The sequence below is a fragment of the Eutrigla gurnardus genome, assembly GCF_963514095.1.
Source record: "Eutrigla gurnardus genome assembly, chromosome: 11".
Lineage (NCBI taxonomy): Eukaryota > Metazoa > Chordata > Actinopteri > Perciformes > Triglidae > Eutrigla > Eutrigla gurnardus.
The window spans coordinates 18177286-18200347 of record NC_139925.1 but is presented as its reverse complement, the minus strand read 5'-3'; the positions used below and the strand labels follow the sequence as shown (position 1 = coordinate 18200347).

At 36.5% G+C, this 23062-nt stretch overlaps 2 protein-coding genes and 1 long non-coding RNA gene across 3 annotated transcripts in view; 1 reads left to right on the top strand and 2 right to left on the bottom strand.

Moving 5' to 3' along the window:
• Window positions 1-1980: 1980 nt before the first annotated feature.
• LOC311021036 (solute carrier family 22 member 7-like) lies at window positions 1981-9778 on the bottom strand. The gene is made up of 10 exons (XM_084021343.1): window positions 7994-9778; window positions 6271-6925; window positions 5721-5824; window positions 4786-4940; window positions 4433-4601; window positions 4090-4213; window positions 3511-3620; window positions 3108-3322; window positions 2892-3000; window positions 1981-2305 (listed from the first exon to the last, which is right to left on the bottom strand). The coding sequence occupies exons 2-10, from the start codon at window positions 6658-6660 to the stop codon at window positions 1999-2001; spliced, it is 1683 nt and encodes a 560-aa protein (XP_083877469.1). The 5' UTR covers window positions 6661-6925; window positions 7994-9778; the 3' UTR covers window positions 1981-1998.
• LOC311021037 lies at window positions 4800-5906 on the top strand. The gene is made up of 2 exons (XR_014597967.1): window positions 4800-4947; window positions 5730-5906. It is a non-coding gene; the product is annotated as an uncharacterized lncRNA (long non-coding RNA).
• Window positions 9779-17219: 7441 nt separating the features above from the next.
• epas1b (endothelial PAS domain protein 1b) overlaps window positions 17220-23062 on the bottom strand; it is a 42022-nt gene continuing 36179 nt past the window's right edge. The window contains exon 16 of the mRNA XM_084020526.1: window positions 17220-22202. Within this exon, the coding sequence (XP_083876652.1) occupies window positions 22051-22202 (152 nt within the window). The 3' untranslated portion in view covers window positions 17220-22050. The remainder of the gene's footprint in view (window positions 22203-23062) is intronic.

Genomic DNA, 23062 nt, shown 5'->3' with positions numbered 1-23062 from the left:
ATGATTATTATATGAACTTTTACAAAATACATTTTGGCAACACCATTTGAAATACAATAGGCTTGGGGCGGTCGGTGGCGCAGTGGATAAGGCAGAGATCAGTGGTTCGACTCACGGCCCGGCAATCTCTTTCGCGCACGTCTTCCCCCTCTATCTCCCCTTTCCACACTGTCTCTCTCTGCATTGCATAATAAAAATAAAAAGGCTTGCATGGCACTCCAGCCATAAAAAATAATCTTTAAAAAAAAGAAATACAATAGGCCTATATGATAAAGTATGATAAAAACATAATAAGTGTTATAACAGCTTAACTTCTTAATGAGGTTACAGAATATGATGGGTTAGGGTTGACAGGCGGTCTCAGGGGGTCCGAGACCCCTTGATTGACATTTGAGACCTGCTGAATGCCTCAACAGCAACATTTTGTATTCAAGGATCTCTGGAAAATCTTTTTTTTTTTTAAGTTCTCACTTGTACTGTATTAAACATATCTTAAAACATATGTTTGCTCCAGCATCGTGGTTACACTGTCTCTTCTAGGCTGTGACTGAATCTTGATGAAAAGTTAGTTACAGTGTGTTTTGATCCGGTTAGATGAGGTCAGCGTTCCTTATGGATTCTGTTGCTGGGCACAGTTATTGTGTGGTTGTTCAGTCATATGAGTGGCCTTGTTGTCTGTGACATTCGCCTCGGGCCTGCCGGCCAGCAGGCCTACAGCCTAGCTGATTGCCTTGGCTTGCATCCATGGAATCTTATATAATTCATATTGAGTGTGTCACACTAGAACAGTCACTAGCCCCCGCCTCGATTGCCACAGGGTATTTCGCACACGGGTCACAGAATTTGGTAACACAGGCCTTCCAGAAGTGAAAAGGGTTGAGGACATGACGTGTAGAATGACAGTGTCAGCCTGTAGTCCCGCCATAAACACCAGCTGTCCCAACATCAAACAGATGTTGATTTGGCTATGTTACTACCTGGCAGAACAGCAGAACCTAGTCCCACAATCCTATGTCCACGCCTTTTTTTAATACATAACGACAAAGCGCAATAATGAGGCAACATTCCCGCCTTGAACAGGCTGCGTGAGAGGGGCTACTTTGCTGCAATGACAAAAGAGCCCAAGGGGAAAGCGGCTGAGATTCCGGGACGTTTGGTTGGCATGACAGTGAAGTGTGACTCCTGACAGCTGACCTCTCCTTACAATACAACAAAAGGTTTCACTCACAGATATCTGTTAATCAATGTGACATATTTTCTCTTAGCAGGGAGCTATAAAGGCAGACGCAGAGATGCAAATATTTTCTTCTACAGTACCTGACGAATACATTATCTTCAATATTTTGCATTGTGATGTTTTCTTCTGTGATCTTACAAATAGCAGAGATGACAAAACATTCCATACATGATGACAGTGAGCTCACCTCCTGTGTTCACATTTGCACAGAGGCAAGAAGTACATGAGAGTTCTGTGTGATATGTAAGAAGAGATAAACAAAGTTGTTGTGAGCGTCCCTTCACTGCCAACTGTCTGTCGTGCTCTTTGATTCCAGGAAAACACCTGAAGATTCCTCAGAGTTAGAGGAGACGCTGCTTCCTCTGAAACGAAACAAAAACAACAGAGCAATGATTTGAATGTTTGTCTTAACACTCTTGGCTGAGCTGAGTTACATCCCAGGCCTCTTTCCAAATTCAAATGAAATGCGATATAATCTGCCCAGAATGTACAGATGTCACACATTTCTTTTTATTTAACACACACACACACACACACACACACACACACACACACACACACACACACACACACACATGAATGTGTTCATTATTGTGTCCATCAGCTTTTTAGTGATACTAAATTTACAGAAATGTTGTTTGAAATTGTAAATAATATTAGATTCAATTTAAATAATTATTATGATTATAATTATTATACCTAATCCAATGGTAATGGTAAATTGACTGTGGCTCTGTGTTTTGTGTTTTTCAGCTTGAAAATCAGAAGCAAATAGTTGCTGTGATTCTCAATATGACCACTAGATGCTGCTCAAACATTTTCAAATCAAACACTGTTGCTTTCGTGTATTCATTTCCTAACCTTGGCTTTTCAATGTCCTCAATAGTCTCTGGCAGCCTCACGTCCAGGGTGTCTGGAAGCAGCAGAGCCACCAGGCCAGAAATGATGGCCACAGAGCAGATGATGATCTGAGGCAGAAGAGTCCACATGTCCTCCATCATCAGGATGAGTGGAGCCATTGACACTCCCAGGCGACTTAGGAAGTTGGTGTAGCCCAAACCATTTTGTCTGGTGAGATAGAAGATAAATTGTAAGCACTGACTTCATTAAAAAGTCCTCCAAGGGAGGCTCAGGACTGATTAGTGAGTTTATCGATTCCTAAAGGTAAACCTCCAAACTGCACCCCAATCACTTCAAAACTGAAATAATTGTTGCACACAACATCCATCCATCCATTGTCTACCGCTTATCCTGTATTCAGGGTCGCGGGGGGGCTGGAGCCGATCCCAGCTGTCATTGGGCGAAGGCGGGGTACACCCTGGACAGGTCGCCAGTCCATCACAGGGTGCACACAACATAACAAAATATTTCTACCAATGAAATCACAATCTAAATGCAAAATATTCTTTACCATCTGAGTTTAACCTAAACTTTAAATTTCAACGGAAGTGTTATCTTAAAGGGAACTCACGCCTTTAACAACACGTTTACACAGTTTGGGGCCATTTTTCCTATTGATTTGACATTCAAATAATATTTTACCAGTTTAAAAGTCCAGTAGGGCAAGGATAAACTACTATTATTTATCATGAAAATGATACGCACAATAAAGCCTTTTCAATGCAGCAGCTTAATGCAGCTGATAGTAACTGACCTGACGACTGTGGGGTAAAGCTCGGTTGTGTAGAGGAAGGCAGTCGTGAAGGAAGCTTCTGATAGGCCTTTTCCAAGCACGGCAACACCAGCACGCACATGCCACAGATCTACACACAAGTACAGTAGGAAATGAAGGCATAACGCATCCAATTAACTCAAACCAAAAAAAGACAGACTGAAGTTATTTCTGTTAAATGTAGAAGAAGATAACAACCTTGTGGTAAAAACATGTTTATGACGATGCAGATTCCTGTGAGCAGCAGTGTGCCTGCTTGGCACTTCCTCCGTCCAATGATGTTGAGAAAGCAATAGATCAGCAGCTTGGCGGGGACTTCAATGGCAGCGTAGATGAAGTGTGTGAGGTACATGTTCAATCCAAACCCGCTGATGTTCAAGCTGATTCCATAATACGTCAAGGCAACTCCATACCTGCAGTCAGTACAGACAACAAATCTTTGCTTATTGGTGTTTCTGCTAAAGTTGCCTTCTCCAATACATCAACTGTATTCTATCGAAGGAGATTCAAGAGGAAAATACAAATGTTTTTAGGAATACTCATTCAAATGGAATTTTTTCTTTTCTTTTTGTTTGCAAATATATGTCGAGGCAATACCCACCACACAATCCCAGTCAAAAGTGTTAATCGTCTCATCTTGGGGGTCTTTATTAGGTCAAGGTACGTGTAGTTTTTGGCCTGCTTTTCCTGGATTTCTATGTCGGAGAGTGTCTGTACAGAGGCAGAGAAGTGATGGTTAAAAGGCAGGCTCACATGTCCTGGTCAAGCAATTCTTACATGCCCATATGAGCAATGGCATTGGTTGCACCTCCAGTCCATACTGACCATTAAGTGACAGTGTAAGACATGATGGACTTCAGCTGAACTTTAGAATGTGTTTTGCTCCCCCTTCAGTTTCATTACAGTCACTTTAGGATCTCTTTACTGTGGACAGGAGAAATCGCCACAGCAACCAAATATACACACACATGGGCATGTGGGTATTACTTTAAAAAAAAATGTAAACCTATCCTTTAAGATATGTATGAGTAGACATTAATTACATCTATATAACCTCCACTAAGTAGGATCCAACGGGATACATGGGAAAAGCAATACATACACTGCACCAGTTTTGTGACTATATATTAAATATGCAGATATTAGCTTTAAAGTAATTTAATATTAACCACAAACTTACTTCCAGTTTTAGTTTGGATGACACGTTTGGCCTGTTGTTGAACTTGGCACATTTGTCAATGTAAATCTGGGCACGTTCCACTTTCCCATGTGCTAAAAGCCAGCGGGCGGATTCAGGCATCCACCTGCAATTATATTGAAAAATATTAATAATCAGTGGACAAAATCACGTTGGAGGCCCACTAATTTTGGAGAGATGATGGTGAGTTAAACTGCCGCTGGCAAATTAGTTCAGATTGAATTTATTTAGAGATGTGTAACCTCAGTCAGCTTAACATGGTTGAATGTTCATTTTTATTGTTCATTTTGTAGAAAACTCTAACATACGTATGTGTTTTACATACCACCAGGTCAAAACTGCAAAGGCCAGTGGAGCTGTGACAGTCATGATCAGTGTCCTCCAGTCATTTACCAGGAAGGCAAAGCCAGCCAGCAGCATGTTACCTGCAGACCAGGATAGGCTGCCGATCACACTGATGAATGACCTATGACCTGTGTCGACCCACTCAATGCCTGAGAGGTGTAGACAATTACAAAATGAATTAAAAATAGACAATACTTACATCAGTTCTCTTTTATTTTAGGTTTTACTGTTCAGCATGCAACGGCTGATGTTGGCCATTTGGGGGCAACAAGTGAACACAAAACATGATGCATCATCGTCTTTCAAGCTTAAGAGGCTGACTCGTTAGCTTACTGAGAACCATGGAGGTGGAGCTGATTCCCGCAAGTCCGAAGCCAGTTAGAAATCTCAGCACTGCAAACAGAATGTAGGAGTTTGCAAACGCGCTGACGACGCCAAACACGATGGCAATGATGTAGGAGGCCAGAAGAGAGATTTTTCTCCCGTACCTGAAAGGCAAGGCAAGGCAACTTTATTTGTATAGCACATTTCATACACAAGGCAGTCTAAAAGTACTTCACAGTGAAAAAAAATGGAAGGATTAAACGAAAATAAAGGCAAAATTAAAATGCATAGAAAAATCCTCATTAAAAACAGTCAATAATAAAATAAAGTTTAAAATTTAATAATAATAAAATAAAATAAATTAAAAATAAATCATTAATTAGAAATTAGAATGGGAAGTAGATTCAAGATGGAAATGTGAACATGGAGATTTGTGATATAGTTCTTCTCTTATCTCTATCTCGTTATCTCTATCTATCTGAGATAAAGTGTGAGAAAAAGGCTGCAGTTCTTGCCGATGAGCTCGGTGTCTCTGGGGGAACAGAAGGTGTGCGGTTGTATTTTTGTTTTTTGGTGTAAGAATATTGTCTTCATTGGCATTTTGCTTTTGAGGCATACATGCTGCTAGCATGCAATGCATCCTGGTACATGTAGGCACAGCAGAAGAGGTCAGCTTTCTCAGTCAAGTAGCACGCACAAAGGAGTTTATTTCTTCACTACACTACATTAACCATCAGCACTGATTCGACAGGGACTGTGTTACTCAAACCTAATGAGCCCCAAAGGCAAACTATTACGTGCCAAGTGACAATTTCTTCCTTAATCATTGTATGCATAAGCATAAACAACTATTTTCTTTGGCATTTGAACCATTTAAAATTCAACATTGAATCCACCATGATGCTGATTTTTTTTCACTTTGTCATGAAAATGTATTCCCATACTTATCACAGAAGAATCCGAAAGCTACGGACCCCACCATCACTCCGAAAAAGAAGATTGTGCCTGTGGTTTGTGACAGGCTTTTTCTGTCACAGACAAGGTCCCACTAGAAAAGCAGATCACAGAGGTCATTAGGTTGCATATGAAGGAGCCTCTTTTCTTGAATAGGGTGGCCTTGAAACAAACTGTTTCAAGGCCAAAGCACAAAGGTGCTTCAAAAAAATGTATTGAACCACAAAGGTGATTTTGTAGGAGAGACAGAATAGTGTTGAAAGAGTGAGAGAAACAAAAAGATCATGTGACTCAAGTTGCAGAAATGGTAAGCAATGTTGTTGATGTACTGTCATCACTTAACTGGTTATTGGCAATATATTTGTATTAAAAAGGAATATACTTGACAATGAATTGTTTTTTTTTTCTTTTCATAAAATAAGGCCATGATTGAATTTATTAGTTTGCATTGTTTGTAAAAAGGTAAGGTAAGTTTTTATTGCTCACTGAAATGTGTGCCTGCACAGTGTTTGATACAGATAATAAAGTCAGTGGTTGTACCTCTGTTGCCAGGGTGGAAGTGAAGGTGGAGTTGTCATAAACCCATCCACTCTGACACTGAACGATTGGCAGGTCAGTGCTGTTGGACCTGTTGGCTAAGAGCTGAAACTGGGGCGCTGCAAACATCTCGCAGGATGTCAGACCCCCGTCTTCTCGCACAGGAAGGCTGACAGTCAGTCTCTGCTCCTGAGTTAGATTTCTGAAGAGTCCTCCATTTCCCAGGCTGCTGATGTCACAGTGGTGAGGAGGCAATGCTGCGATGAAGTTATTCAATAAGAAGTGACAGGGCAGAACTATTCGAGGGGCGCACAGCAGGATGATGATCGCAATTTGGAAAGGCCCAAAACCATTGATTTGATCCAGGATCGTCTCAAAACTCTTCTCCCCCATGTTTGTGGCTTCTGAAAGAATACATTTTGATTATTTAATTATCAGAAGTAAAACCTAATGCAAATAAACAGTTTGCACCACATATTACAATGAAAAAGTGAAATGACTTACGTGCATAGAAACAACTATTATTTCTGCACTACTGCTGCACGGACATAAACTCTTCTCTGCAGACCAACTATATCCACCTTGTGATTTTCTTTTGGTGAACAGGAGGGAATTTAGGCACTGCAGCCTCTGCGACCGAGCCAATGCGATCATTAACCTTTGGACATTGTAAAGTTGGGAAATATTCCGTTAAATAGATTACACATTGAACACATTTCTTACTGATCAACAGGCAAAACAGGAGCTGTTTAGGGGGAAAGAGTGTCCTGGTGTTTTTTTTCTTTCAGCACTGTTTCACCATAAATGTTCCCAATGTCATCTAGCTCATAAAACCCCTGACATTCTGTACAAATAAATTCTGAGGGAATAATGTCACAAATTACAAAACTAAGGGAAATAAAATATATCCACTGTATAAGGAAAACAAAGTTTCTACCTTTTTTTTGCGTAAATCTCTTAAACAACTTCCGCCCTGCTCAAAACTACCAAACATGTCATGGATAGGTCAAAGATTATCCAAAATATTGACTTTGATGCATTATTAGTTTTTGTGTAGAGTCGGATTTAAAATGCAATACCCTCTTCTGCTTTTAGGGACAAACATGTCCACTTAGAAAAACTGCTATAAAAATAGTACAGATTAATATTTTTAATAATCTTTAATCTTTGACCTATCCAAGACTGAAATAAATGCCCTAGTCACCAAAAATTAGTTTTATGGAAAATAACAAATTTTTTGTGTTCTTTTTCATAAAAAACAACAGTGACATCAAGTAATCTAACTGGCAATTAAAGGGTTAAAATCCTCAAAATGATTAAAGTTTTGGTAGTTTTGAGCAGGGCAGAAGTTGTTTAGGAGATTTAGGCAAAATAAAATGCAGAAAAAAATATGAATCTGTTTATAGCAGTTTTTGTGAAGTGGGCATTTTTGTCCCTAAAGGCAAGGGTAGTAAATTAAAGTGATGCCTGAGGGTTAAGCTATTTCAAGTGTTGAGCACTATTCATTGAGACAGTTTACAGTCTCAATGAGTCTTGTGTCAATTCCACAGTGTGCCTGTCCTCTGCCAGGTTTGACAAAACCTTTAATACACAGTTTCATTTTAAATTAAATATAACTGTGAGAAATTATCTTCAAACACAAAACACATGGAAAAAAATAAATAAACACACAAAATACAGTTTGAAAATGAAAAATATATTAGATACAATATATTGGAGACTATACCTTCATGTAGAAGTCAGAGGGAAATGTCTCCTAGAAAGAAGAATAAGGAATCCTTCCTTTTATAGTAGCAGGACAAACACCACATACAATTATCACCCGTGCGGCACAAGACAGCCACCAGGTCACAAGATTCACCTCCTCATGTTATTTCTCCAGCCATGCATAATGAGCAACAAGGTCTGCTTTGTCTATCCAAAATATGGATCATTACACAGACAAAAACACAGCCACAATGTCAGCCAAAACCAAAGTCTGATAGGGTAAAAACATGAATGAGAAAATAAGAACAATAATAATAATAACAAGAAAGAAATATTAGAGCTGGGATGCAACCATGTTTTTAATATTAATTTGTATATTAATGATTAGTGTTTGTTATTTTCACTTGGAATTTATGGTTTTTAAATTTTTTTATTTTGACTGATTGGTCAAGTTTTGGGTGATCTCTATTGGAGGTATGTGACCCTCTGTCAAATCAAGTCAATATTATTCATACAGCAACAGATGTTATCTCGTGGGCTTGAACCCATGAAAAGGATGTATGTAGTTGTGGTATTGAAATGTGTCCATGCCCTTTTAGAGATAACCATCAGTTTGTTTATAATTTATAATCATGTTAATATTGTCAATAATGATGAAGTAATAATAATAATAATAATAATAATAATAATAATAGTGACAAAATGGAACATGTTAATACAACAGACAATATTAAGAAAAAAGGTGGTGAGTGAGTGAGGAGGTGACTATATAAAAAGTATCCAAAAGATAGAAGAGTTCATGACAAATACACCAAAAAACATTAATAACAAAATGAATAACTACATTGGTTGATGATGGGTGTTTACAAGTGTTTAAGAAAAAAAAATCTAATAGCATAAATAGTAGAAAAATGAAACACATTCAAAAAGAAAGACATGCAAATATGAAGATGGGGAACATTTTCCTTAGAGATGTAATCTCTAAGTAAGTATGTGTGGCGACTTCCAGGTCATGAGGATTGTTTTCTTGGCAGAAGGAGAAAACTACTGTTTGTTCTGGTCCAGTTTCTCGTGGATGTGGCAGACCAGGACCATGACAGTGATTTCTTTCTGAGAACGCTCCCTATAGGTCATGACCACTGATCCCAGATACAGATCTCTGAGATATGTGTCCCCTCTGCTACAGCATCACTCAAGACAACTTGACTGTCATGTTTATATAAATGATGTCTTCCATTGTATATATATATTGCATTCATGTATGCATGTATTTGTCAATCCATGTGCAGTTCAAGTGATTGCAGCGAGCTGGTCTTTTAACAAGACTCACATTTTTAACATCATTTTTTCCAGTTAAGTGAATTCTGTGGAGCAACCTTTCCTGTAAGAGTGGTGGGTTGAGCATTTTAAGTCATGAGGTAAATGTTTTTTTTCAAATTTGGTTCCAGAAGTCACAGACAGTGCTCGTCTTTGTCTGCATGTAGATGTTACTTATGTTCGCTTCCCCACCCAGCCTTCAAATCCTGTCCGGAGGTTGTCATGCATTGTCATGCTGTCACAAGAAAGGCATTAGGAGATACGTCTGACTTGTGTAGGCCACATACGCAGAGAATAGATCGACAAACAATGCAAGGACAACAAAAACAAGGTAAAACATTTTGACAACTATGTAGGCTAATCAATAAATAAAAGAAATACATGGCTCAATTTGAAATTAATTTGTAAATATTAAATAGTACGGCAAAAGTTGAAAGGTGCAGAGGTCAAAGGGAGTGCTGAAGTAAGCAGGGGTGATTCACGCTCCACACATGAGGATATGACAGACTTTTATAGACCTATCAATATGACACACATTGATTTATTTATGATCTACAATAAGATATGTTATGACATAAATACAATTACATTGTTATGACACACAAAACTAAGATGTTTTTCTATTATGACATAATATACTATTTTGCTTTTTAATACAATTATTTATATTCTATTACTTTTTTATGGCACACTGTATTATTTCATATTTTGTTTCATATTTCACATTTTTATGTGTTGTTCATACTATACTATGACTATTGTGGTTTCATTCATGATCGGCTACTATTACTTTTAATCACTTTTTTATGACATACTATGACTTTGATAACATCTTTTTTATGGCAGACTGTTTTTGACATACTGAACCTTCACCTTCTTCCACCCTTGATATTTTATACGAGCACGATAAACTCTGAACCTGTGGCTGAACTTAAATGCTATGCTATGTGTGACTAAATAGTCACACATAGCTGATAAGCATACTGTAGTACATAGTTTTGATCACTAGATGGTGATGTACATTCATCTGGAAAAGGGGGATGAACTTCAGTGTGTCACAGCTGGTAAAACAACAGCTATCGTTATTAGTTATCGTAGAGGAAAATATGGAATTATAATCTTATAATCTCAAATTGCTGTGTGCAAACATGAAAATGTGTTCATTTAAATCAATGAAAATACATTGATCAGCTTTTTCTGTATTCAGCTGCTGTAAAAACAAAATAAGGTTATCCTCAAATGTATATATGTATATATATATATATATATATATATATATATATATATATATACACGTTTATTCATAATGCTTGGAGGTGGATTTCTGAATAGCTGTGCTATATATGTTATGATTTTTTATGACTATTTAAATACAGAATATACTATCACTTAAATCAATAATAATAATTTTCATACATAATACATACCTGGTTCCTGAGAGGAAAGCTTCTTATGACATTATTATACTTACTTTTTCTTACATTATACTATGACTTTTTATGATGTACAGCACAATTATTAATTATATAGTATACTAAGATTTTTTAAATGTTTTTTTCTGATTTACTATACTTTGACTTTCAATAGATTTTGATTAAATACTATACAATTATTTTTTAATTACATACTATGCTAGGAACTTTTTAATGGCATTATGACATGCTATATTGTGAATGTTTATGACATTCAATATGACTTTATGTGACATATTTTACGATGAGTTTTATCATAGTTTAATAACTTATAACACAATATAACTATGAATTGCTTTATTTTTTTAAATCTTTTTATGACATCCTTAAACATTTTTTATAACCTGCTAGTATGGCTTTTTTTTTGCATACTATATTTGATTATTTTAATTATGACATATTATATTCTAAACTTTTTTTTCCATACTAGACTATAACGACTTCGTAAAATATTATTTTTAAGTGAAATACTATACTGTGACATTTTCTATGAACTTTTTATGACAGACAATGACTTTTCTGTAACATTTTTATGACATACTTGTTACCGTTGTGGCACTATCCCCTGTGTTTCTCCCTCCATGGGGTTCCCAGAGTCCTTTGTTTAGTTTGTCTGTGTCAGCTGGTGTGGACCCTTCGCTGGTCACCTGGGTTCCTCACCTGGCAGTTATCATCTCATCATCTCTCTCAGTCCACACACCTGCTCCTCATTCATCTCATCACTTCCTGCTCTCCTTCCACCCATCGCCAGATTGGTGTTCAGCCTCAGTGGGAGTCACACTTCAGGCTCAACTCAGAAAACTAGCTCTTATGGTTTTTTGCTCCCTCGTGTTTTTCTGTGTTGTAACCTGGTCTTTGTTCCAGGTTCATCCCTCACCTGCTTTTTGTGCCAATAAACCAGTTTTCTGCTCTACATGCTGTCCGGCCTTTTTTGTCCACCTGTTCTAAAACATATTATACTTTGACTTTTTATTGCATTCTATACTATTACTTTTATGGTGTTTTTATGAAATATTAAACTAAGACTTTAGGTGACATACTATGTTACTATACTGTCTTTCTTTCTTTTTTCTTTAAGGGCATTACACTATGACTTTTTCTACATACGACACAATTTTTTAATGAAACAATATGCCATGCATTTTAAAATGTTTTATGAAACATTTTATGACATTATTATGATAGGCTATACTATAACTAATAATGTTTAAAAACATGCTCTGACATGCTCTACTTTTTAATGACATATTATGATAAACTATATTGTGACTTATTACAGTTTGATTATGTTTTTAGGAATTGTGACATTTTGATGATATGGTATAATATTTTGTTTTACTCTAGTATTACTTTTTCATGGCTTTTTATGGCATATATACATTTATTTTTCCCCCTACTATTCCTTTTTATTACTTTTTTGGCATACTTTTACTTAATTTAAGACATACTATATTATTACTTTTTTATGACTTTTTCCGACGTACTATACTATGGCTTTTTTGACATGCTATACCATTACATCTTTTTTTTTACTTTTTTCGGCATGCTATATTATAACTTAATTCATTACTTTTTCAACATGCTATATTACGACTGATTTCTACATACCATACTATGACTTATTTTGACATGCAATAATTTGACTTATTTTGACATGCTATATAATGACTTAATTTAATTTAATTTATGACTTTTTGGCTATACTATGACTTTTTTTATTTACATGCAATAGCCTACTATGACTTATTTTATGACTTTTTCAACATGCTATAGTATGACTTATTTCTCAACTTTTTTTGACACATTATACTGTTACTGTTTCATTATTTTTTTAAACATGCTGTACGGAATTTTTATCACTTTCTTCGACAAACTGTACTATTCCTTTTTTGACTTTTTTTTCTACATACCTTACCATTACTTATTTATATACTTTATTATGAATTTTTTCGACATGTAATACTATGATTTATTTTATAACTTTTTTCAAACATGCTATACTGTGATTTTTTATGACCTTTTTCAACATACTTTACGATTACTTTTTTTTGACATGCTATACTATGACTTTTTTTCAACAAACTATACAACTACTTTTTCAACATACTATAATATTACTTGTTTCATCACCCATTCTATCCTATGACATCATACTACACTGTAACATTTTTCAACATACTATACCAAGACTTTTTTAGACATATTATACTATGACTTGTTTTATGAGTTTTTCAACATACTATACAATTACTTTTTTCGACTTGCCATACTATTACTTTTTTCAACATACAGGACTATTACTTTTTTGATATACTATACTAGGCTATGACTTTTTAATGACTTATTTGGATATACTATACTATGACTTGTTTGATGCCCTTTTTTTGACATACTATCCTAGGACTTTTTTATATACTTTAATATAACTTTTTTAATGACTTTTTTCAACATACTACACTATGACATTGTTCAACATACTTTATTATTACTTCAACATGCTATACTACGACTTTTTTATTGCTTTTTTTTAAATGCTATAGTATGACCTTGTTTCGACAAGGTCACTCATGCGATAGCATACTATCCTAGGACTTTTCTCAAAATAGGCTACTGATTTTTTTCCTCATGCTATACTATGACTTTTTTTTGAGAGACAGGAACAAAAAATTATCTGTGCATATCCTGACCAGTAATTGGGTTTTTAGTATATATCTTTTTGTTAATATGCTATGTGTGAAGGATGTCCTATCCTCTCTAAATGTCCTATTTTCCAATTTGTTTTCCTATTTATCAATAGTGAATATAATCGCTGACCTATAATCAACCTCTTCCTATCAGAAGGCTTATTTTTGGCTCTTTTCCTGATCAAGCCAACGCCGGGATCTTAAAGGGTCAAACAATGAGGAGGATTGAGTAATCATTACATAAGCTCTTTGTCTTCGTGCTTCTCAGATCAGAACAATTGCTGAAAATGCAATTGTGGGCAGTAGAGACTAGATTTGGCCAATTATTATATTTCTGAATAAATTCCCACAGAAAAAACAAAAACAAAAAAAGATAGGACAATGAGTTTATCAACACTATGGTGTGAGAAATACATTGTTACTGTATGACAGAAAGAAGTCTGGTTCCAGTGTCGCCCAACTCTCAACATTTTGTTGACTGATTCAAAAAGTTCTGCCGTTGTTCTCGTGAACGTCCGTTTCCCCCAGATGGAGAAACAACCCAACTAAAATTGTAGAAAACAGGATATTCAGTATCCAAAATAAAACGTTTTCATCCTCTGGGTAGCACAAATACACTTAGCAAGTTTCAATCTATCATCATTAGGCTACATTTTTACATTTTCTTTTTTTGTACAAGTGATAATGTTTGTTCTGAATATCTTCTTCCTGGAAATGCATTGGACAGATAGTTGTAGTAATTTACTTAATTTATTTATAGGCTATTCTGACTGCCAACACTTTCATGTCAATCAGGAAACAAGACACGCTGCAGACTAAGTCTGAACTCTCATACTGCATGTTAAAATTCACACAAAAGTCTCTGATTCTAACATGGGAAAGTGAATGTTTGTTTACAGTGAGATTCGAGTTGAATTAGGAGGCCAGTCCGAGTCAGAGCATCCCAGTGTCCTGGGATTGGACCAGAATGTAAACAAACTGTCCTTGGATCAGTGTATTAGACAATTGTCCTGAGATGAGGTCCCAAAGGACAGCCAGACACATGAGTGGACAGAAAGGCAGAGGTTAGAAATGACTGGGATGCAGAGATGCTTCCCCCCCTGTTTCTATCTATCAGTTGTTAGGTATTTCTCAGTAGTAACACAGCAGGTGTTTCATGGGTTTATTTCAAGCTCACAGAAGCTCAGGCTTTACCTGGAAAGTATTCAAACGTTATGCATTTCATTAAATAAAAAGCAAGTGAAAGTGGGTTCTGGTCTTGAAATAGTTTTCCTAATAATTGTAGGTACCGTGTCATGGAATAATGTTGAGTAATAACAATGAAAAAACATCTCCAATTAAAAAAAAAAAAAAAAAAACACCCATCAGACTGGGGATTGCTTGATATTATGCCCCTCTTTGAAATGGCTGTAAGGGCAGCTTTACCCACTAATTAGGAGAGACGTGTGTATGTTGTTGATGATGTAAAAATGTGTATATATTTACATTCAACATATGGCAGTGCTCTGAACCAATTAGACTAATAATGTTCCTGCTTTGAGTGACTGTGTACGTGGCAGCAGAAGTTTGATCCAGTTATAATTAAATAATTGATAACAGACTGATAATGCCCATACTTTAACAACTTAGAATGATTACTGATTAGATAATGACCAAATTAGACCCACATGTTGATACATATTTTACAGAAACAATTTAGAGGTCCAATCTTATGTAACACATCTAATTTTAATCAGGAGTTTTCAGAGTATGATGTTTGCAGTTTAGAAGAGATTAATGATGTAAATATTTGGCACAGTAGTTGTTCCCACTTGTTACAGAGGCTTTGAGAAGGTTTCTAGCCTGCAGCAGTCACTGGATAAAGTCTGAAACAAGAGGAAGCAGGTCGGACTGAGACACCGGTTCCTCCCATTTTACCTCAACTATGTTTTCCTGACTCCCCACCTGAGGGAAACAAAAGGCTCTGAGTCAGCTGGGACAAAGACGTTCGTGTGTGTGTGTGTGTGTGTGTGCGTGTGTGTTGGTGCTGTTTACCTACATTTCTGTCTTAATCTCTGACACACATGTTTATGTGTGCCCATAAAGGGTTCAAATTGGGTTCCTGCCTCCCTCCAGATTTCCCATCATTCTCGGGTTTGGGATCCGGTTTAACGGTTTATGTGATGTGTGAGCCTTTTTCATCCTTTGTCTTCATATCCTTTTGTGGGAGAGTACTGTTTGGATCCATTCCCACTTCAAATATTTTACTGTGTGTAAAAAGGTGACATTATTTTTGGTCAGTAGAGCGCTATTTGAAAGGGTCAACCTGCCTGTGGAGCTGAAGCTTGTGATGATGATTGGTGACAAACATCATTTTGTTTGTGTATAGATAGTTGCCTGCGCTGACATGTATAACATCTTACAGCTGTTTAAAACTTTGAATGTTTCAGTTAACAATCGGGCATATTTATACTCTGAGTGTTATGAGTATAGACCGCTGAACATATGCACATTGTCAGTTGCTGTAGTCTTTGTGGTGTGTTCAGGTACAACTTTTAACAAAAGTTTGCTTTTGTCTGTGCTGCTTATGTTTTTTGTGTGACTTCTCAGATGGCTCCCACTACTGAGATGATTGTCTTTGCCTTCCTGAAAGTTGACATTTCCTACAGTCTCTTCACGCTCTGAGTGAGCATATGAGTTTTGGTGTCTGTGCCACCTTTGGCCTAGTTTCTGTCTGTCTGTCTGTCTGTCTGTCTGTCTGTCTGTCTGTCTGTCTGTCTGTCCAAGTCAAATAGGGGATGTGCGTCACGATCTAAAACCAAAACATAATGCACAATACGAAGGTGGAGTTAAAGCTTTGAAACATGTTTTCCATGGAACTGGGAAGCAGACGAGACTCTCATCAAAAAGCTTTTTTTAATCACTGGAAAACTGGAAACATTCCTTTGCTCTCATTGATGCTCACATTGTTACAGAAGGTTAAGAAGAATCACATCAGATCCACTTGAGGGTCAGATAGCAAAAAGTCTACAACCTCTACATATTATACCTTACCCTATGTTAGTGATTATAAAAGTAGAATAATATCCGTTAATATGAACTTCAAACCTTATATGCCCAGTCTGCTCCAAAGTGTTTTGTGATTTTTCAACATTGAATGAGCTCATTATGGAAACATCTTCATATTTCATGAGGTAATTGTTTGGTTGAAATAATTAATAGTCATTTAATGAATAAAAACAATATGAATAACACTATTCTTATTATTATTTCCATAGATAGGTTAATACGATTAATACTAATATTACAACTTCAAATAATATCTAATATAATGAGTTAATTAATCTGCAAGTAACTACATAATAAAGTTTTATGTATAATACAATGACTTTAACAACATACAAGACTTTTTATATTATATATAACAAACTATACCATTGAGAAGGGCATTAGATATAAAGCTTTTTAGGACATAAAGTGCAAAACCAAATTTTACTCAGTTTTAAATGTTGAAAGAATACAAAAATGTGTGTACATCAATACAAATTACATTACTTTTCTTCCAGTAAAAATTGTTCATATTTTTTTCATAACATTATCACATTTCTGCAATTACTTACAGATATCAATAATAGTTTTGCTTATCAAGTTGTTCCACTGTTGCCTACGCATCCATTCAGAAAATCTTTGATTATGAATGAATGATTTTCCATCACAAATAAAATTCTTTCGATCAGATCATACAATATCACGTAAAATAAAGTGAACAGCAATAAACCACACGTGAAACCAATGAGGGGGGTAAGATCAGTATGCTTTATTAAGATATCAGTGCATAAACACAAACTGCTTATCGGGTTAAATTCCCCATATAGTAATAACATTGATAACAATATATGATAATAATAAGATCAATACAATTGTTTTTGCAAAATAAAAAATGCAGAATCAGCTAATAAAACTGTACTGTATGACATTGACAAAAAACGAATACAAGTAGCTTAACATGGATCCCATAAAGAAATACAAACACCCTGTTGTCACACAGACACTAGCTGCTGAAACTGTCTTTAAAGAGGCAGTCTAATGAATACATGGATTCACTCCTGACACACTTTGTCACTTTTGTTTTTTGAGAAACCCTTCAAGCAGCACAGCATGTGGTGCACTAGGACTGGTGATAAGCGTCTAGGGTTTAAATAGAAAGCTGAGGCCCCGCCCATTTTTGGGTTAGCATCTGTGCTACTAGCATTTGCCTTTTCTCAGAGAAAGAGAGTTGATAAACAAATATCTCCTGTAATGCGAGCATTCATATGTTCACATGTCTTCACTTAGAAAACGACAACTCCAAAGAAGCTTGAAGACTTGCTAAGTTTAGCTTCATGTAAAATAAAAACGTTATCTTTGTTAAAACTATTTTAAATTGCCTGGTCAAAGCTAATCTTAAAACATGAGTGGGACCTCCCCTCTGCCTAGAATATTTTTTTTAAATCGACTTCCCCATCCAACTCTTTCCACATACATTAACCCAATTTAGTTAAAATCTCATCAGTTGATAAAAAAATTAAATAAAAAAAAATAGTCCCTCTGAGGTGCTGTTCTTCTTCCATTTCCATGTGTTTCGGGACATTTAAAGTTTTTTTATTTTTTATTTTGGGCTCCCAAAAGTAGTTTAATGCTGGGATTAATGATTGAAAAAATGCTTTGAACATGTAAGGTTTTTTTTCTGGAAACCTAATCTTACCAACTTTGGCAATTTACCCGTTTAAATTGAAACAGGTAGAACTTCCAGTTTGAGTAATGATGAAAATTGCCCTGTTGTCTAAGGTAGTTGCTGACATATCAGCAGAGAAAACATGTGGCTGTTGTGTCTTGAATTAAAGTGAAGAGCGAGGGGGAGTGACAGTCGGAACTTATGATTGAGAGATATGCAACAGTGGGCAGGCTGAGCAGGATGTAGCTGTTTCTCTGCTGAGATCCCCTTCTCATGATATATTTATATATAATAAATATAAAATATATATAAAATTAATATTAATCTCCAGTTCTATTAAACTTCTTGTGGCTCAGCTGGCTCTTGCATTTCCGCAGGAAAGATTTACTCTTTTATAACCTGGATTTAATCTTCATATTTGGACTTATTTTCATTAGCTAAGATAACATTTATTCAGTGGCAGGCATATTTACAAGATGTAAATGTAAACGAGCCACTAATTATCAAAAGAAAAAGGAAAGTTTAGTGTCAAGCAATTTGCAAAAGCAAGTCTCTAACTTTGTCAGACACCTCTGTCCCCTCTGACCTTTGACCCTCCCAGGAGAACATTTACCATACAGTCAAATATTTTTCTGTAACACTGAAAAAACACAAGCAGCTTCATCAACAGACCGACAGGTTGTCTGATGAGCTGGGAAATCCATTCCATTCCCTTTAAAAACATTAATTTTGACTCATCATCACCAGGGAATCTACAATGGGTTCTAACGTGTTTCTACTGTAAACTAAAAGGCTTCTATTGGATGATACCTGTCCTATCTCGATCTAAATGAATGTTACATAGGGGGCTATTAGGGTGCTGTTGACTACAAAACTGAGGGGTTATAACTCCAAATATGACTTGTGCATACATCAGCGAGTACCAACCAATTAAACCAATAATAACATGACATCCAGAGAGACAGAGAAGCGTCACTGGAAATACGTCACCATACGATACTCCTGAAAGACACAATGTCAAGTTAGGATTTTATTCCATAATAGACCCCAGACTCAGGTTGCATGGAACAAACTGTGCACTGAAGGGCAAACTCAGTGTTGAGACAACCATACCGCACATTGTAAGGAGAATGAACTTTAAAGACAATTTCAGCACAACATAGAAGCAAGAAAACATAATAAAAAATATATTGTTGGGATCCAACAGATGTGATACAAGTTCTACAAAAAGACACATAAATGGTCTATGCAGCACCATAGCTTAGATATAAGCAACTTGAAACCTATGATTAATCATGTGGCCTTCTCAACAAAACTTTTTTTCAAAATGCTACATATCTTAAAAGTGAAACTGATTCATCTTTAATCTGAACTTTTTTTTCCTGTTATTTTTTTTTTTATTGTTTTAAAGCAAGAACAAAAACAGTACTGCCCAGCCAACAGATTCAACCGGCATTTTTAGGGATAGGGTATTTAAGGATAAAACTCTAGAGGAAAAAAAAAAAAAACAGAAAAGACACAACACAGAAACAGCACTGTGAGGGAAGAGCACTGCAAGGGATCTGATCCATCTGCATCTACAGGGGTAGATAAGGACAAAGTACCAGAACACAAACACTAAAAACACCATCTTTAACATTACTTTTGTCTTTAAATACACAACATATATGTGAACAAAGCTCTATAATTCATGCTCTCGAGTGGTCACCACACAAAGACGATTAACTCGAACGGGTTGAGATTAAGAAAAATATTTTGAGATTACAGTAACGGAAAAAAAAAAAATCATGGCAATGAGGTCACCGATGTCATTTGGGCGTAAAATGGCCATTTACAATTTGAAAAATAAAATTCTGACCTTACAATTAGTTCATAGTGTTTTAGGTAGAATAATAATATACTGCATGTCAGGACCTACGGGATAAACTGGCCTTGTCCTAATCATAGAGAATAATAGACACACTCCACTTTCAAGTCACTTCACAGGCTGCTGTACTGCACTCAAACTACGGCTGCTGCTACTATGTACATATAGGCTGAGTGAGTGAAGTGAAGTTATGAAGCAGTTGCCGCAGCGATGAAGTGGGGGAAGCGACCTCCGCTGCCCTTCTTCATCAAAAAGCTGAATTGGCCTTTTTCTGAACGGGGCACTTTTAATGCTTGATTTCTGCCCTAAAATCACAACCAAGTGGCAGCCGAGGTTGTAGGAGCTCTTATTTTTATGATCAGAGGAGCCAAATTATAACGTCTTGATCAGGCCAATTGGCTTCACTTTTTCATCCTCACCCCTTAGGGCGCAGGTCTACGATATGTAATCACATGAGCTCTTACGGGGGGTGTAAGTCAGATCCTTTATACAAACTACCAGACTCGCAAATAAAGCAAGCTTCGCTGCTGACTACATACACTTTAGCTCAACAGATAATTGCACAATAAGAGAAAAAAAACCTGCAGTCACACAAGCTACTTATATGACTGAGAAACATCCTTAAAAAAATAAAGAAGACAGATTTAAGAAGAGAAGATGGAAAAAACAACAATATAAAAACTTACACTTACAGTAGAGTACATGTATTGCAATATATGTGTGTTAGTGTTTCTGTGAGTTGGACACAAACAAATCTGGTAGGTAGAGTGAGAACATAACAAATAAATGTGGAGAAACAAAGCTTCCTGTTGATTTGTGATAAAAGCTTAATTTTCTCAGTTCAACACCAGAAAAATAGACTAATTATAATAACGAAAATAACATGTCATTAAAGCTGACGCAACCAGAAGTGATGCTACTTTGAATTAGTAGTCCGAATCAAACTCACGAATGAACAAACTGCACTACTTATATTATTTAAACAGAGCAGATGGTGATGATTCTGCTTATTGATTCTGATACTCTTTTCTTTTGAGGATGAAATAAAACTTAAATGTCACCAAAGAGAAAGAAAAAGCCTTTGTTTCAGCTTTTCATGATTTAAAAAAATATATCTATATTGCCATGTAGATATTAAATGTTATTTTTTACTTCAGTAGGACATCGTTAGATTTGTGATTTGGGAGCTGTATCTTTTTTCAAACACCACTCTTTGACTTGGAATTGATAAGCAGAAGCAAAGAGCATGCTTTGTAAAGAATTCCTCGTTGTTTTAAAATTAAATAACGGCCGCGATTCAGAATTAGTTTATGATGACCAACTCTTGCTTGAGGCTTTGACTGGGACGAGGAAAGCGGGCTGGGTCTAATTGCTGGTCAAATATACTGTAGTACAACACTTCTCCTCTGAGCTCACAGATACACAAAAAGTAGGACAGGGAACTGAGCTGCATAGAGTTCATATCGGGGTCTGTGACGGGGACCGGGTCTGGATCAGACATAAGCTGTAGGTTTGTATCTCATGCCACTAAATACACATTTTACACCAAACCTGATGACCAGCGATAAATCCTGGAGTCAGGACTTGTTGACACATAGACTTGCATAATTTTTTACTCTTAGTTAGTTAATTGTCCCGCGTTGACCTTTTTCGCCCGCCAGTGACCCGTGTTGTCTTATATGCGTGGGTCGGCTGTGCGGTTGGCTCAAAGCAGGGAAACTTTTGTACATTGGTGTTCAACCTGAATCCAATTTGAGAGCTCAAGGAAGAAAGGGTTGTAAGTGGCTTGACCCTGATATCTCTGCTTGTTTTGATGGTCTAGGTACAAACACTATAAAAGGACAGGGAACTGAGTGTTGGGCTGAGCCGGATGAGCTAAATAAGGCAGGAACGGGTTATTACCATTCCCTATAGGTAGCTTAGCCTCAGGGCTCTCCAAAGACAGAGCGATACGAGAGGCGAAGAAAGGCCTAAGTCACGGGCTGCAGATCACAATTTAGGGCTGGTCCAGGTCCAGATAGGGCAGATTTTGAATCTGGGGCTCTAAGAGGCCTGGTCCAGGGCTCTCAGCAGGTCACGGCCCTGGAGGAGGTACAGGCTGCCCTGCAGTGGGACATTGACCTCGCAGTCGTAGCGGGTCAACTCCGGCAGACAGGAGGCCTCGAACGAAGGACCCATCAAACGACTAGCGATACCTAGAGAACGACAGGAATGGAAAGAACATCTCAAAGTTCTTTATTTGTCATTTAACCCTAAATATGAATCAGTACAAAAGTTAAAATCTGTGTATCAGTGGTTTAATACAAGCAGGCAGGCAGGTAGAAAGTGACATTTAAGTACCCATCTAAAAGTTTCCTAACACAGTGAAATAAGTTTGGATGGTGTTGTACAAATATTCAATGCATGAAACTTGAGCAGACTCGAAAAGGAAGCTCCGTTTGACCTGATGAGATTTTTTTTGTGCATCAAACCTGAGCATCGTGGTCGGCTGAGGATTGTTTTTAGTGCAAGATATGAGAGTTCAAATCCCCCTTAAACTGTAAGCACCTTACAAGGAATAAAACCTGTTTGATTAATTTGATTCTACATCGCTGTATATGTGGGTGCCATTTTCTTTGTCAATATTTTTAAATCATTAAGTAGCAAGCTAACAGGCCTATATCCCTCACACTAAGTTGGACCTTTGCCTTCCTTATGCAAGACTGCCGATGACTTCTCACCAAGTTTTTGGTAGTTTACCTGATTATAGAGCACAGTAAAAGGCTTTAGATAATACTGGTGTAATCCCTTCTGTTAAACATTGATTAACTCTCCCAGGAACCTTTACATACACATAGATTTATTTAGTTTTTATACTATCAGATATTTCCTGTGATGAACAAGTAAAATAAGTCTTAAATGTTCCATATATATATATATATATATATATATATATCAGAATATTTTAAATTCTTGACGCTGATGTTCAAGTCTGAACACTTTACTTCACACTGTCCTGTCTCCCGTATGTCCCAACCTTTCTTCCATATGAACTGTTTGCTGTTCTTTCCACAAG

Bases quoted from the DNA above. Each gene is read 5' to 3' on its own strand.
- LOC311021036 (XM_084021343.1), bottom strand. From the start codon at position 6,660: ATGGGGGAGAAGAGTTTTGAGACGATCCTGGATCAAATCAATGGTTTT. The intron at 4,602-4,785 runs GTAAGCTAACGA...TACACCTCTCAG, and splicing joins CTCCACCTCCATGGTTCTCA to GCATTGAGTGGGTCGACACA. The intron at 3,001-3,107 runs GTTGTTATCTTC...ACTTGTGTGTAG, and splicing joins AAACATGTTTTTACCACAAG to ATCTGTGGCATGTGCGTGCT.